The sequence below is a fragment of the Mytilus galloprovincialis genome, chromosome 2, assembly GCF_965363235.1.
Source record: "Mytilus galloprovincialis chromosome 2, xbMytGall1.hap1.1, whole genome shotgun sequence".
In the NCBI taxonomy this organism is placed as follows: Eukaryota; Metazoa; Mollusca; class Bivalvia; order Mytilida; family Mytilidae; genus Mytilus; species Mytilus galloprovincialis.
In genome coordinates, this window is record NC_134839.1 from 87935440 (window position 1) to 87952802 (window position 17363).

Sequence of the window (17363 nt, forward strand, 5' to 3'; positions counted from 1 at the left end):
AAACCAAAGAATAAACAACACGAACCCCACCAAAAAACTAGGGGTGATCTCAGGTGCTCCGGAAGGGTAAGCAGATCCTGCTCCACATGTGGCACCCGTCGTGTTGCTTATGTGATAACAAATCCGGTAAATAGTCTTATTCGGTAGGTAACATTCATGAAAGGGAAGGGGATTGTAGTTACGACGTAAGGAACATGTCCGATATCATTTGTGAAACGGTTATTCCATAACGGTCAACCAACTCGTGATGGCGTCCGTAAAATTTACGAAGGGATGATTTCAACTTCACCATTTGGAACTCTTGGTTTAATAGCTTCCTTGTGAGCAACAACCCTCTATCAAGAAAATCATGATAGGAAATGCAAGCACGGGAATATCGTATCAATTGGGAGATATATACCGAGTATGCAGGTGCTGCTGGAATGTTGCTACTTAGAGTGATCCTTTACAAAGTAGGATTTATCCCTCCCTAAAACAAGATACTTGTATCTACGTTGGCCATTCTTTTTTACGAAGCACAACGATCTCAAATATCCTTTCTCTAATCACGTACCGTACGTATCATGGCCATCGTCTTCGTAGCATCAGACGAATGACCAAGAGCTAGGATTTGCTCTTTCTTATATACCCAATGATAGTCGTACCATTCTTGAATGAGGGGTGTTCTACCAAAGTGCCTTCTTACCAGTATCTGAGTTTCATTAGGAACACCCCTTTTACATTTGACCTGAACCAAAGTTAACCCGCGAAACATCTTATTCTTTTATACATTTATAAAAGTATTATACAAATATATAAAGTAAGGCTTCTGCCGAAATGTAACCAATGTAAACAATCTAACCTTAGATACAAAAACATCACATATAAATATATGTGTTTATGTACAAAAAATGTATGAAAATGCACGTAGATACATGTATGTATGTAACTATAGCATATGTGTGAATGAATAAATATGTGAGTGTGTATAAAGAGAAAAAAAAGAAAAAAAAGTTTTTTTTTCTGCAATCGATCTTCTTGTAATTGTTTCAAACAAAATACACTTGGCTTAGGGACATTCCTGTGTATGTATAGTCTGTTTAATCTGTTTAATCTATTCCAGTATAACCATCAACTTCAATTTTATCAATTTCTTTCAAATGCTTTTCACAGATACAAAATGTCTGTATTCACTTTCTCTAAAACTGCTGAACGTAATTCCTTATGATTTTGAGTCTATGTGCATATAATTAAAGTGGCCCAATTTTATGTTTATCATTGTTCCCGGTGTTGTCCTAATCGTTCTATTGTGTCATGTAAGTATTTTCAGTGTCAGCAACCGATTAATTTGATTTTTTAAGAATATTTCCGTTTGCGGTATCCCTGTACGATTTACCTTGTGGTACTTCCCGTAAAATCGTGCGTGTACTTGTATCGATTAATTGTTCAATACAGGATTTAGAACACTCGATGTAAACATATTTGTATACGGATTACAAATGTGTCGAGGTTTGTGATTGGATAACAACACAGAGATGTCAGTATATATTCGGGAAACTGACGGGTTATTTACGACGTTTTTATCCCCAATTGGAACCTCAAAAAACGTCATCATAACACCGGTTATTATGTGACGTAGTCAAAAGCTATGGGACTGTCAGAGGCTCACAGAAGGAAAATAATGACGTGCTTCAGTCAATAATACATTTTTAATACAAAATCACGCAATTTACACTTTTAATACTTAAATTTAATGTTCAAAGTGTTATTATAAATTATTACATACACGATAAAATTATGTTCACAGCAAATTAAAAAATCCTTCATGTATGCCGAACATATCAGGTTGGGTTTTTCAATATATATGTGTTGTCAACAAATACTTGAACTGGAAAATAACATTAAGTCAGGGGTAATCCGTAATATATGTGTAATTCAGGTTTCAGACAGGGTATATACTGTGACATTCCCGGCTTAGGTCTTATATCCCCTTCGCCTTCGGCTCAGGGGATATAAACTCTAAGCCGGGAGTATCACAGTATATACCCTGTCTGAGACCTGAATAACATATAATGTTTATTCCTTTGTATAAATATTTTCTTATCCTGACTTTGAAAGCTGATTTTACCGAGACCTGGTTTGATTTACAGTCTTGTTGTCAAACGTTTTGTTGCAACCACTGATATTTGAGACGAAACCTCGCCGAAGCTGTCTGTTAGCTGACTCTTTTTGTTTGGGCGTTTCTCGACTGTTGTGAATGGGTAATGTTTTACTATTACCGTTACATCATTGTCGTTAAACTGATCTGTCGGTTATGTATTACCTTTAACACCTTGATCATTAGATTGGTTGTTGAGGCTTAGTCAGTAGGACCATAATGAAGTTTTTAACTTGCTCAACATGTTTTAAAAGTGTTTGAATTAAGTTTACCATGTCATCCATGTTTAAATAAGTAACAGCAATAAATATTCGATGTTTTTCGTCAATTGTAGATATAACATCATTTCTTAGTTTGTCAATTATCGACTCAAACATCTTTTTCATACTATCTTGACCATTTTTAATTTCTTTACTGATTTTAACTATCGATTAAATACAGAACTGAAGATTGTCTGCATTGACCATTTTTGTTTGTTAACTTTCAGGACGAGGGGACTCAACTTCTGATGATATTTTTTTATTATTGTATTTTGGTGTATTTTGCATCACATATGCAACTGAAGTTCACTCTTTTCCATAGAATTGGTATGTCCACCGTATAGATGATACTAGTCTTTAAATCAACACGTTTATCGAAAATATAACGGAGACATTTTTCCTACGTCTGTTCATGTAGAAACTCTGTTATATAGTAAAGTTTTCTTTTTCTTTTAAACCCGCCACATTTTATAGGTGCCTGTTTCAAGTGAGGAGCCTGTATTCGGTTGATATCGTGTGTATCCTTTTTTGTTTTGTACATATATTAGGCCGTTTGTTTTCAGGTTTTAATTAGTTTTATCTATTTTTCATTATTGAGTGAGGACATACTATGCGGTATGACAATTTGCATATTGTCAAAATTCGTTCGATGCGTGTAGCTGGTAACTTCTATGTCATTTGGTCATTGGTGGAGAGTTGTCTTATTATCAATCATACGACATCATTATATGTTTGTATTGATAGTGCCATGGCATAAAAACGACCAACAAACAAACAACAATTAACTAATCACAAAACTGACTCCATGACAACAATTGAAGACGACAAAATGACGAACAATATTAGCAACATGTATGCAGATCCTTTTACGCAAGTTGCACTTGTCGTCCTACTCGTTGAAAATACATTTTTTTAGGTAAATCCCTTAACAAATTTCAAAATCAAAAGCATAAACACATCAAACGAATGGATAACAATTGTCATATTCCTGACTCAGTACATGCATTTTCTTATGTAAAATCTGATTTTATAGATTATCAAAAATGGAAGACAAGAATACAAAAAATATCATGTAAAAATAACACAATAACGGGCTGTATAAGTACACAGTAACGTCAAATGGATATCACCAAAAACAGACTAAACAGTAAAAGTAATATTTATTTATTGATACAAACTGTTTTAGAAAAAGATTAGACAATCTTTGAAATACCCTTGGTTCATACGAAAGGATGAGGTGTATACTTGTTTAATTCATCTATAAAGTTATAATATTCTGCTGAAAATTAAATTCGCCAAATTTGCATTTTAATTACAAAAATTAATGAAGTCGCTTTTTTTTTTAATTCGGCGCAGACTTGTCTGGTACATCAAAGAATCATCCTCTGACACCCGCAACGAACACATGTTTAAGGATGATAGATTTCCTGTAGTGAAATATGTCTTCACTTGTAATGGAATAATGACAAATTTGATATTAGAAGTGAAAATAGACACATAAATTGTCGTTCTAATGTCCGAGTCTTTTTACTGGTATTTTGGCATATTCTAATTGAAGATATCAAATGTCTACTTTTGCTAATTTGAAAACGTTTAAATATCAACATTCTTTTCATTGATAGATTCAAGTTACTTTCAATAAAACACTTTATCATTATCATAACATTATTGATTATTATAGAAAATGTGCTGTGCTTCGTCGGTTTGTTCTGCCGATACATAATTCATATGATAATCGATGAACAGAGAGTTTTAACTTCAATGCATTTTTAATATAATACACACTGTATAATGAATATTTACATAAATTTACAGATAAATAATATTATTGCATAGCAATATAATATTTCCCACAGAAAGTAACCAAAAATTAGCATGCAATAAATTCTAATATTGCAATAAATCTTCAAAATTCATGACGTAATCAACGATAAAATCTTTACTTTAAACCAATTTTTACTTTCAAATTTTATACTGCTATACCTCGTAAAACATATATTGCACTCGCAAGCTCGTGCAATGTAAATTCTACTCGGGACAATATTCCCCAATATTCATACAATAACCCTATATCATTCCATATTGATCAAATTTCAGTAGGTTTTCTGTCTGTTTGAATAAATAATCATATTTACCTGTCATATAAATATTTACCTCATCAAAAGACAGTAATTGTATATATTATTATCTTCTACAGATATTGATTTCAAGCTCTCAAAGCAGAGTTTAATTCGCCATTTTAAAAAAGGAATTCAAGTTAGTGTAGTACACATTTTTTTTAAATTACAAAGAAATCTCCATTATTGGTCAGTCATGATAGTAAAATCTGAAATACAATCTTATACATTTGGGATGGAATATAATCAACCATTTAAAAGAACTTCAACTGACTAACTTTTTTTTTTATCTCACTGACCATTTTTATGGTTATGCCTTGTCTTTGAGACAATCAAAATAATGATATTTTGGTCCATATTTGCTTTCCTTGAAAGTTAACTGAACTGAAAAAAAAATCAAAATATTATTTTTCATGTAATACAAAAAATATTTGAGAACGCGCAATCGAGCTTACATGTGCCTTTGTTAATACACATAACTGTTTTAATCTTAAATATGTCAACATCTTTTGAATATTATAAAAGTACTGTATCTAAAAGAAAGTAAACTCTTTATGGTATTGTCTGATGATTTGAACATAGTTCTACTACGTTAGTTAAGTTTATAAACTATTTAGATAAAATCTGCTGTAAAAGTTATGCCAGTATGTAATTATACTATGCACAAAGAAAACAGAAAGTATTCCTAAATTACATATATATAATTATATTATTCACAAATAAGTAAAAGGGTATACAAACATGTTACTACATCATGCACAAAGTAAGATTGAAAAAAAACTTGTACATATACTTTTTATATACATCACTAAGTTATGTTATAATGCTTACATTCGTTAGCTGTTGGTGTCGTTGATAATGCACCAGGATACTCCATAGTGTACTTCTCAACCACTGACTTCAGTGGAACTGTCCCTATAACAATTCTTTGTTTTATGTAAAATGGCGGAGTACGAAATGCAACGGGCATAACCTTCAACTTTTAAAAAGTAAATAGAATAAATAAACATGTATCTATTTAAACAATTATTATCAATTGTAAACATGCTTATATTGGTGATTTTGAATCTGTTCAAAGTTTTGATTTTTCTACCCTGTATACCACATTGCCTCACATTCTCATTAAGAAGAAATTCACACACCTAATTAAATGGGCATTTAAAAAGTCAGAATGTAAATATATATGTTCAAACTCTTTTAGGTCATTTTTTAGTAGCAATAAACAAAAAAACTATGTCAATTGGACATGCTTTGATACTATATATGCCCTTGGATTTTTACTAGATAACATTTTTGTTCGCTTTGGAAATTCCGTATATCGTCAGATTATCGGAATTCCAATGGGGACTAACTGTGCACCACTTATTGCGGACCTGTTTTTGTATTGCTATGAGTTACAATTTATGACAAAAATAGGCAAAGACCCATCGAAACAACATCTGATAAACAAATTTAATAATACTTTTAGATATTTGGATGATATTTTGGCTCTCAATAATGACGACCTCAGTATGTATATTAAAGAAATTTATCCTGCTGAACTTACTTTAAATAAAGCTAATACTAATAATGACCACTGTCCTTTCCTCGATCTTGATATCTATATCACTAACGGAAAGCTGAATACTAAAATTTATGATAAAAGAGATGATTTTTCATTTCCTATCGTTAATTATCCATTTTTAGATGGTGACGTTCCCTTGTCACCATCTTACGGTGTTTATATATCTCAACTTGTACGATTCGCTCGTGTATGTAACAATGTTTTAGATTTTAACGAGAGAAATTTATGCATTACTGAAAAATTATTACACCAGGGTTTTCGATATCACAAACTAGTCAAAACATTTACTAAATTTTATCATCGGTATAAGGACATCATTCGTAAATATAGCTCAACATGCAGACTTCTTATACGTTCAGGTATTTCACATCCAATTTTTTATGGAAATATTCTTTATAAAGCAAAAAGATGTCAGTATTCACCTAAAAAACGAACAAAACCTTTGAATAGACTTATTAAAAAGGGATATAGTTACGATACTGTTGTCAGGTCATTAAAGATTGCATATTTTGGCGTTAATATTGATTCACTTATAGGGTCTTTGCATCGGAACTAAACACATTTATTCAAAAACCAGTTGTTGGCATGACACGGGTTATGTTCTTCTCATATATGTTATGCTGGTATGATACTAAACCCCTAGCGGGAAGGATTGTGCCTGATGTTCATATGATGAAATCATAATCTTTCAGTCAGTTTAATTGAAGTCTGGAGCTGGCATGTCAGTTAACTGCTAGTAGTCTGTTGTTATTTATGTACTATTGTCATTTTGTTTATTTTCTTTGGTTACATCTTCTGACATTAGTCTCGGACTTCTCTTGGACTGAATTTTAATGTGCGTATTGTTTACTTTTCTACTTTGGCTAGAGGTATAGGGGGAGGGTTGAGATCTCACAAACATGTTTAACCCCGCCGCATTTTTGCGCCTGTCCCAAGTCAGTCAATTAAACTGATTGAAAGATTATGATTTCATCATATGAATATCAGGCACAATCCTTCCCGTTAGGGGTTTAGTATCATACCATCATAACATATATGAGAAGAACATAACCCGTGTCATGTAGTTTTCAATTTAGACTCATACGTTTGAACGTAGGTTTCAATAATCAATTTATAATCATAAATAGACTCATAGGACTCGTATCTTTGAGTGACTGTATTGTAAAGAAGAAAAACGTTCCCAAACTTTTCACATAGTTGCATAGTTGAAAATTGACATATTTTCCCTTTCTTACATCGATGTACTGGGTATTTAAGGAATAACAGTGTTGTATTTAAAGCTTTGTGGACGTTCATTGGTAGTTTTACTGTAGCAAATTTAGTTTACAACTACCGATGGACGTCCGCAAAGCTTCAAATACAATTCAGTTATCTCTTTTCTAATGCAGAACAAATTCATAATTAAATTTCAATCATTATTTCAGGGTAAAATTTTCATTAAAAAAATCCGAGAAAAGATGTTAAGGTCCCTAAACTAGGTGACTCCATAAGTATGCTTCTTGATTTCAGGTACTACATGTGAGTATTTTGCTTATTATTGTAGAAATTACATGTCAATACATTCCGCAATTCAAATTGCCGGCTTCCTTGGTTACAGACAAGGTGATAAAGTATTTTACGCTTGATTACATCTAATCAGAACCATTGTTACAAAATAATTGCATTCCAATACTGTTTTGGGTGATACAGTCAAAAATATAGTAAATATCGAGGTTGCTCTGATTTGTGTTTTATTCAGTTGAGAGTTTTACATTTTTGTTAATGAGACAGCTGAAACCAGCCTCTAAGTGCGGGATTTTGTTTGCTGTGTCACTGTGACACATTCCCCATTTTAGTTCTCAATTTTATTCAATGATCAGTTCCATCTGTCCCAATAGTTTCTTTCTGAGGTACTCATTCAGACCAAATAGCAGAAACCAGTCTTTAAATAGTACTTGAACTGATTAAAAAAAATCTCAGGGACCCCTTATATAATTATGTTTTGTGAAACAATCATAATATGGATATTTTGGTATGTTAAAAACTAGAATTGTATTTGTAGATTATAAATGTATAATATAGATTAGAAATGAATATTATAGACTAAAATGTCTATTATAGATTCAATGTATATAATAAATTAGAAATGTATATTACGGTATACTATCAATTAGAAATGTATACCACAGATTAGAATTGTTTTTAATAAATTCATACCAGCGAATACGGAATTTTGGAATGATCAGGTGCCGAAGATAACCGAGAAAAAAAATATACAGGTGCTTCCTGAAGAAAGTTCACTTTCAAATTATATTGTGATATTACCTGTACATGATAGTCTATAGATATTATCCCACATCCCGTTAATCCAGATGATGGGGGAATTGGTTGAATAATAAGTTCTTCCGACAACGTTTCGCTGTCTCCTGGATGAACTTCTCTACGAACTGCTTGACAAAACCAGTGTTCGGTGTCCTTCTTGGAAAGTTGAGTATACGACACTGTCTAAAAAAACATTTCCTTTTCATGATAATTCAAATGCATTGATTTATATAACTTCATGCGTTCGACGCGCTTTCTTGATTATTTTGAAATAAAAGTCGTTGCACTTTGGTTTTAATGATAATAATAATGCACAATGGGTGTACACAAATGGCACTTTGAATGTGTTGTACCTTCTTAAAGGGTTACAAATTCAACACTGTAATTAGATCTTTGCATATTGTTTTATTAAATATTCATTTAGTTATCAGTAAATAAAAATCAAACTATTTATTTTTGTTAAATACATATTCACATTCATTGCTCTACAATATATCGATACCTTTATATTGGCATTGTATTGTCATGTTTTTCTCTGATTATTTTATTACGTCTTTACACCAAATTCATTGGATGCTGGGTTAACTGATTTTTTTTTTATGCATGATTTTTTTGTATAATTTGTTATTGGCTTTGAACTAGCTGTCAATAACTACCATGACTCTCACTCTCATTTCTGTTTTTGGTGTCTTTTTGTTGGGCGTATACGTCCATGTTAAAAAAAAAAGAAGATGTGGTATGATTGCCAATTAGACAACTCTCCACAAGAGATCAAAATGACACAGAAATTCACAACTATAGGTCACCGTGCGGCCTTCAACAATGAGCAAAGCCGATACCGCATAGTCAGCTATTAAAGTCCCCGAAATGGCAATGTAAAACAATTCAAACGACCTTGTTTACGTAAAAAATACGAATAAAAAATAAATATGTAGCACATAAATAAACGACATGTTCACTCTGTGTTTATGTTTGATGTTTTTCTATTTGTGTTCATCTGATGAGGGAACTTTTTAAACTGATTTCGATAGTCTGTTCTTTTGTTGTACTGTCACACCGCTGTCTCAGGTTAGGAGAAGGTTTGCGCCTTCAATTAAGTTTAACCCTGCCACATTCTATTTGTGCCTGTCCCAAGTCAGGAGCCTGTAATTGAGTGGGTAATTGTTGTTTGTTGCTGTTTATCATATTTGTTTTTAAATCATTGTTTTATAAAGTATGTTCTTGTGCTGCGCTGTTGTACGTAGATCAGGTATAGGGTTTGACACCATATAACAAGTTTAACACTGCCATATTTTGTATATGTCTGTCCTAAGTTAGTACCAAGTAATAACGTGGTTTACATATTTGTTTCGCGTTCCATTTTTTGTATGTAAATCAGTAGTGATCTCGTTTGAATTGATTTTACATTTGCCATTTCGAGGCATTTTATAGCCGACTATGTGCTATGGACATTGCCCATTATTGAAGGCCGTATGGTGACTTGTAGTTGTTAATTTCTGTCTTATGTGGTCTCATGTGAAGAGTTGTCTCATAAGCAATCATAACACATCCTTTTTTTATATGAAAAAAATATAATACATCAAAATAAATTGTACCATAATAGTATATAGCAATAAGTACTACAACATTTCCATATAATATTGATACGCTTTGAGTACTTTATAACTAAAAAATTAGTTTATTTATATATACTGTATAAGCGTCATGAAAATCCGACAAATTACATAAATAACATGAAGATAAGAAAACCAGTATCAAGTTTTTTTTTATATGAAAAAAAGGAGTAGTTCTAGTAAGACCCCTTTTTGGTCCCAAAATATATCAGTTTTAGTTTAATGTTCTGCTTCATAAATATGGGCTGTTTTTTGACAATACAATGCATAATTATCGGGTACCAGTATGAATAAGTCATGCTAAATTATTGAAATCTTATCAATTCTAGCATTTGAGTTAAAATCTGACGGTTTCCGTCTTCTATGGAAGTGGCCGCATTCTTAATATTTAAAATGTAAGTTGTATTTGATGATAATAAATAACATATATAAAGGTTGAGAGTGAACACGGATACGGCCGATTTCATTTTTGTCAAAATAAAACATCTGAAAGATGACATTTTATGGCATATCTGATATGTATTTTCTTCATACTTGAATTTGAGTGTCTTAAATTAGCTCAAATCTTTCTTTTCTGAAGTAGATACAGTATTTAAAAAGTGTCCAAAATCTTTCATCAGACGAGGTCAAAATTGGCCCTTACCACCCTACTCCTTTTTGAAAATGATGAAGAAATTCTAATTGGAATCACAGATTACCTGGGTACCAACAACACATATATTACATGTGTATCTTGACATATTCGTGAACTCCACATTAACATGTATTGTCTCCCCTGGAATATACCCAGTCCTATCTAGTCGTAGAATGCCAGTTACTGGGCCCGTTGTGCAGCACAAACAACACAGATTCTTTGCCATCTGCTCCTCACAAGGAACCTAAAACAAATTGATGCATAACAAAAAGCTACAGAATAAAAATATTTATGCTGATATAAAATTAAAGAGACGGATGAAGGAAATGTTATATTTTCAGGAAAATTTGATTTTGTGGTTTCGTCGGAGATTCTATAAGGACTATATAGAATATGTAACTCGGTTTTAAAGAGATTGCAGTTAAAGACTACTACTAAGACTTTATAAAAAGTAACCAGTATCTTAGCAAAAGTTGACAATAGGTTTTTCTAAAAAAAAAAATAATCTGAAAATACCAAGATCTTGTTGATAAATATTCCGTATTAACTTCACAAATAATAAATGATGGTAATTTAGTAAAGATTATAAGTACTGACGTTGTTTATCATCTTATTACATAGTATAGTGTTTCTTTTTATTTGTCTTTGTATATTTTCACTCTTTTGGATATCCACTGTTTGTTATGTACTATTGTAATAGTTTGAATATATTTTTCTGCACTGAATGTTCTTCCGTTTGTTTGTACTGTATTCCTGACGAGTATTGTTTTCATTTTAGCGGTATTTTTACCAATATCGTATATGCAGAAGGTTTTGCTATCCATAAAACCAGGTTTAACCATTTTTATCTGAAAATGTTCTGTACCAAGTCAGGAATATGGCAGGTGGAATCTACAATTCGTTTCTATTTATGGATGGGTCTGTTTTTATTGTATTACAGTGCAGTGTTTCTGTTTTTCTGTTCTGTTATTTTCTTCTTACAGTTAATGTGTTTCCCTCGGTTTTATTTTTATTTTATTACCCGGTTTTGTTTTTGCTTTATTGAATTATTGCTATTGAACATTATACTAATGTTGGCTTTATTTTGTCAATTTTTCGTTATATACTTTGACATGGCATGATATTTATACCTCGCCGCTTTATTATTTTGCTATGGTAATTTTCTTATTCCTGTCCTTCACTTTTGCTTATGTTCTTGTTTACAGTTGTTTTTACAGTGTATATGATAAAACATTGACTGGTATTCATACATTTTTGACATTCTTAACTATTATGTCTTTTTGATTTGCTCACACACGGTTGTTAAGATGATGGAATTCTACGCGACTCTCATACAGGTGTGAGAATTAGCTAGCTATAAAAACAGTTTTATTCCACCATTTTCAACATATTTAAATGCCTGTACCGTTCGTTTGATGAATTGGAGCTATTGATTTTGCTACTTGATAAGGGAGTTTTCGTTTTGAACTTTCCTTGGAGTTCGGAAGTTTTATTAATCTTTTTTTTTTTATATATATGATCACCACGTCAGTGATCGTATTACGTTTGAATTTTCCAATATTTTTGCTTTGAACATCAATATATAGTATTAATGATTGTCGAAATAAACTTCGGTTGGAGTATAATGGTACTTCTTTATTTATCAATATTTCATGATATTGAAGAAATTCTTTTTTAAAAATTTCAAACACATTAATGTATTATGTTTTTTGTTCAGATATATAGTATCCATTGTATACAGTAAAAAGAAAAATTGTTATTAAATCATTAAAACTGTAATAACTTGTATCGTTTATTTTGTATCCGTACAAAAGTGATCTAATTGGTATTATATGATGTTCTATTTTAAGTTTATCAAGTAATAGTTTTATTTGATCTCAAAATGATTTTAGAAATTTGCATGTCAAAAAATAGTGCTCACAATCTTCGATGACATCACAAATATTACATAGCGGAGTTTTAGTTATTTTCCAAGAGAAAAGTAATTGTTTGGTTGGTAAAATGTAGTGCAGAAATTTTCATCTTAACATTTTGAATTTATTATCTTGTATATAATAAAAGATATAATTTAGCATTTGTTTTCTTTTGCTTGTGTTGTTTTCTAATATAAATATGTTGTCCCATTTTTGAAATCCTATTGGTTTTTCATAATATCTATTTAAGAGGGAGATGTAGATGTCTTTGGAAGAAATGTTTTTAAATGATACCATATTTCCTTTTCTATCTTTAAATGTATATTCGGATTCAATAGCAACTTTTGTTTTAATTGATTTTTCTTTAGTTAGCTCTTGTAACCACTGTTTTGGTATTGCTTTCATTAATTTAGAATATTCCGATAACCAGTTAGCATGACATGATAGTTTATCTAAGATCATGTTTTGATTAAATTTTCCTTTATTATCAATAATGGCATTTACAAATAGATTTTTACTGTTTATCCAGTTTTTGAAAATGAGACATTTACCGTTTAATTTGATATTTTTATTGCCCCATATTAGCTTTGTCTAATTTGTTTATATGATAGATGATCTGATTCTTTTTCAGATTTTGAATTTATCCATGATATGATTATTCTTAAGTAAAATTGTGGAATTAGTTCTTTCAGTTTATAGACCAAATTAATATTGTTGAAATTGTCCAAATTTATCAAAATAAAATGTTGGTAAGACTTTCCAATTTGGGTGATAGATCTTCGTTATCGATGAGTTTTTTTACCCAACTAATATTTATCGCTTCTAGATATTTATCTATGCTTATCATTTTAAGCCCGCCAGCATGGTAATTTTTACTTATTATATCCCTATTAACTTTTTTGATTTATTATTCCATATAAAACTATATATTATTCTTTTTTTAAATTTTCCTAGGTATTCATTATCAATTTCGGTTACAGATGCAACATAAGTTATATTCGGTAAGATTAATGATTTAATAAGAGTTATCTCACCTAACATAATTAAATTTCTTTCAGTCCAATCTTTAATTATTTTTTCAGATTTAATTTTTTACACTCATTTTTATTAAGTCCAAAGTATATTCCCAAAACTTTTATAGGTTTTTGTGAAAAATTAATGTTTTCAACCTTATCTTTGCAGGACTTTTAATTGCCGAGCCATATTCCTTCTGTTTTATTTCGGTTAAGCTTTAGGCCTGAAAGTGATCCAAAAATTTCTATGATATTCAAAGTTAATGACACTTTTTATTTTGAATTTAAAAACAAAGTGGTGTCGTCTGCAAGCTGGCTTATTTTTAAGGTATGGGGTTTTATTATCTAGTTTGATTTGAAAACCTTTAAAAGTTTTATTTTGTCTTAATCTACTAGCTAAAATTTCAACAGCAATGACGAAAATTATAGAACTTGCGGGACACCCTTGACGGATTCCGCGCTCAATGTTGAAGGATCTTGAAATCCAGCCATTGTTTAATATGCAACCCTTCATATCTGTGTATACAGGATTTATCCACCTAAACCAAATTTCTTTAAAGAACAATACATAAATTCCCATTCTAGCGAGTCAAATGCCTTTGTGAAGTCTAAAAATAGGATTGCTCCTTCTACATTGAATTTTTCCGAATAATCTAATATTAAATCCAATATATCTGTTTTTTACATTACCGTTTTGATCACTATAAATGATTTTATGAAATATTGGTTTCAGTCTTTGTGCAAGAGAGGATGCTATAATTTTGGTATCTACATTTAGTAAGGTGATTGGTCTATAATTATCTAAATTTAATTGGTCATTTGTCTTGTATATAAGGGTAATTAATCCTAGTTTCTGAGAATTTGTCAATTCTTTTTTTCAATGCAATGATTAAAAACATCTACATAATGGTACTTTTAAATTAATTTTATTTGCAATAGAAATGTACAGCTCTTATCCTCTTCTGTTTTAAACAAACGAACATCACTTGAAATATCTGCTCCTTTGTTTTTGCTTCGAAAAATCAATTTAGAAGCAGTTTATAGAAATAAAAACCACATATGCTGCATGTCGTATGCTGAAAAGATGTTTTACAAAGTTATTAATTGCAGATGAGGATATAATAATATAACCACTAATATAAACTACGTACGTCAATGTAATCAATTTCATTAAGATCTAGATGAGATAAGACCGTGATGAGTCTTGTACAGGTTTTCTGACTATACCGCATATTTGTAAATAGTATTGCTGTTGTGATGTAGCTTACATGTGCGAAACCATCCTCAAAGGAAGTGGGGAGTTTAGATGGAAGTTCGAAAATGAAGGGATATTTGTGCACACCTTCATCGACTTCATGACCATCTTTTATTTCCTTGTCTATAATGGAAAAGCAAATTTGTAGAGTTACAGGCAGAAGAAATAAGTGATTTGTTTTTATTCGAATAGTTATTTTTGTCTTGAAATTTGTACTTAATGTATCGTCAACGCATTTGAATTTGAAAAATTTCAAAACAAAATAACACTTAGATGAAATTGAGACGGAAAATGATTATTGTACATCATTCTAATACATTATAAAAATAAAATTGAACATACAATTGAACCGAATCAACTCAGAACATAAATCATAAAAAATTGCATTACATGTATATCAAAAAGTAAAATCACAAAAATTATAAACTCCGATTAAAATAAAAAAAAAAGGGGGAGCCCCTAATCTAATGTAAAAACCAAATGTTAAAACACACCAAACGAATGGAGAACGGAATGAAAGTAACTACAATGTTAGTGTGGCTCTTATCTAAATATCTAATGACGACATCAAGTTTTCTACTCTAATTTATAAAAAAATGTTTGAAGTTCGATAATCCATACCAACCTGCAATTGGGAAAGCATGTCCAATTCATTACGATATGCTTGAAACTTCATCTTAAGTTTGTCACATAGAACAATAGCTTGAAACGGTTAAGGATAATTTTTAATGTAGGATGAACTGGTCAAAAGTAGGTAGACAAAATTAAGATATAATTTTTGCACTGTAAATTTTCTTTGTTAACAGTTCCACAACTTGTGATTACAAATGATTAAACACAAATGTCTACAAAGTTTTCATGTTTATAAAGTATTATTAGATTAATTAATATTAATAACATATTTATCATGTTTATCAATTTAATGGTCATTGTTTACCATTTGCAAAAGTATGAATCTCGAACTACTTATGATTTTCTTATCCCAGGCATAGATAATCTTAGCCGTGTTTTTGCATAAGTTTTTGGAATGTTGGGTTATCAATGCTCTTCAACTTTGTACTTGTTTGGCTATCTAACTATTACTCATTACTTATATAGTATTTTGATTTGAGCGTTTACTCGCATTTATATTTTAGGCATCACATTTTTCAGGATTTAAGCTTATATCCTAGGATTTAAGACTAATGCCTAGCATCATTTAGGCAAAAGACATACTGCCTAGGTGTTAGTTTATTGCTTAGGATTTAATGCCTAATTGTCGCCAACACACACACACACACACATATATATATATATATATATATAAGGTTTACAGGAGGGTGCCTTTTGTGTTGACTTACCATCCAAAATTTGACAACTTATCTCACCTTATCCGCGAAAATTGGAAAGAAATCGAAAAACGTCCTTAACTATCCAAGATCTTTCCCGAGCCACCTGTACTGGCTCTTCGTCAGTGGGCTCTTGTAAGGGTTGCGGTAACAAACGATGTCTAACTTGCAAACAAATTCTGGTTACCCAGACTTTTAACAGTCACTCCACTGGTACAGAATACACCATATTTTGAAATGTTAATTGCAAGACTTCAAATGTTGTGTATCTCCTACAGTGTAAACAGTATGTTGGCGAGTCAGAACAGCCGTTTCACAAACGAATGAACGGTCATCGTAGCGACTACCAATGCAAGCCAAATCTTCCTCTTAGTCGACATTTGAGATCCCCTGGCCACACTAAGGTAGATCTCAATAGACTGACCACTACAATCATTGACCACAACTCTACTTGGTCTAGGGAGGATAGACGTACTCGGGAAAGATTTTGAATAAGACAATTAACAACTTTGGCACCAAATGGGATAAATGAACAGATGTAGTTCGACACCATGCAGTGTATCTGGGTTATATTATTTATTATTACAGTCTCTGTTTCTATTTCTTTACCTTACTCATCTCTAAGATAAATATAACAATATGAATTGCTTAATTTTTTGAGGGATGTACCAAGCCACGTTCAACTAGTTTACCTTAGTCAAAATTTATTATTATATTTTAACGGCCGTTTGTTTTAAACATCGCAGACTCTGATGTAACTACTCTACCGTGTTCAAATCTAAAATATTTACAAATTTAGACTGTTCTGTGCTGTTTATTTGGAATTCTTATTGACGCAATCTTTCTTGTAACATCATAATTGTCGACACCGTTAAAGTTTTAAAATTGTGCTAGTTCATATCGCACATTGTTATTTTTATTTAAAGCATATATTTGAACTCTCTGTTGTAATTAGTCATATAACCTATGTCGTGTTTAACAAATTTTTAGAATTATACAAGCGTCTTACCTGATGTTCGGTTTGACTTTTTTTATTGTATAAATTTCAAAAAAGATTGTAACAGCTTAATCTAAGTAGACTGATAAAGTAAAGTAAAAGTAAAGTAAAGTAATCTTTATTTAAAGTCGGGTTGCATATATACATAATGACAAAGAACATGAGCTCTTAAGAGCTCTTTAACCGACTGATATTAATAAACAAAACATACATGTAATAACATCAGATACA

The 17363-nt window shown here is 31.1% G+C and overlaps 1 protein-coding gene across 2 annotated transcripts in view; it reads right to left on the reverse strand.

Annotated features, from left to right (window-relative positions):
- Nucleotides 1-4773: 4773 nt before the first annotated feature.
- LOC143064748 (arrestin domain-containing protein 3-like) overlaps nt 4774-17363 on the reverse strand; it is a 32311-nt gene continuing 19721 nt past the window's right edge. The window contains exons 3-7 of one of the 2 annotated variants that reach the window (XR_012975318.1): nt 14704-14930; nt 10691-10870; nt 8383-8562; nt 5346-5429; nt 4774-4898 (exon numbers count right to left, since the gene is read on the reverse strand). Coding sequence is in view for 1 of the 2 variants with exons in the window: in XM_076237819.1 (XP_076093934.1) it covers nt 4825-4898; nt 5346-5493; nt 8383-8562; nt 10691-10870; nt 14704-14930 (809 nt within the window). In the remaining variant the exon portion in view is untranslated. Of the gene's footprint in view, nt 4899-5345; nt 5494-8382; nt 8563-10690; nt 10871-14703; nt 14931-17363 lie in introns of both variants that reach the window. The other variant, XM_076237819.1, reaches the window with a different exon arrangement.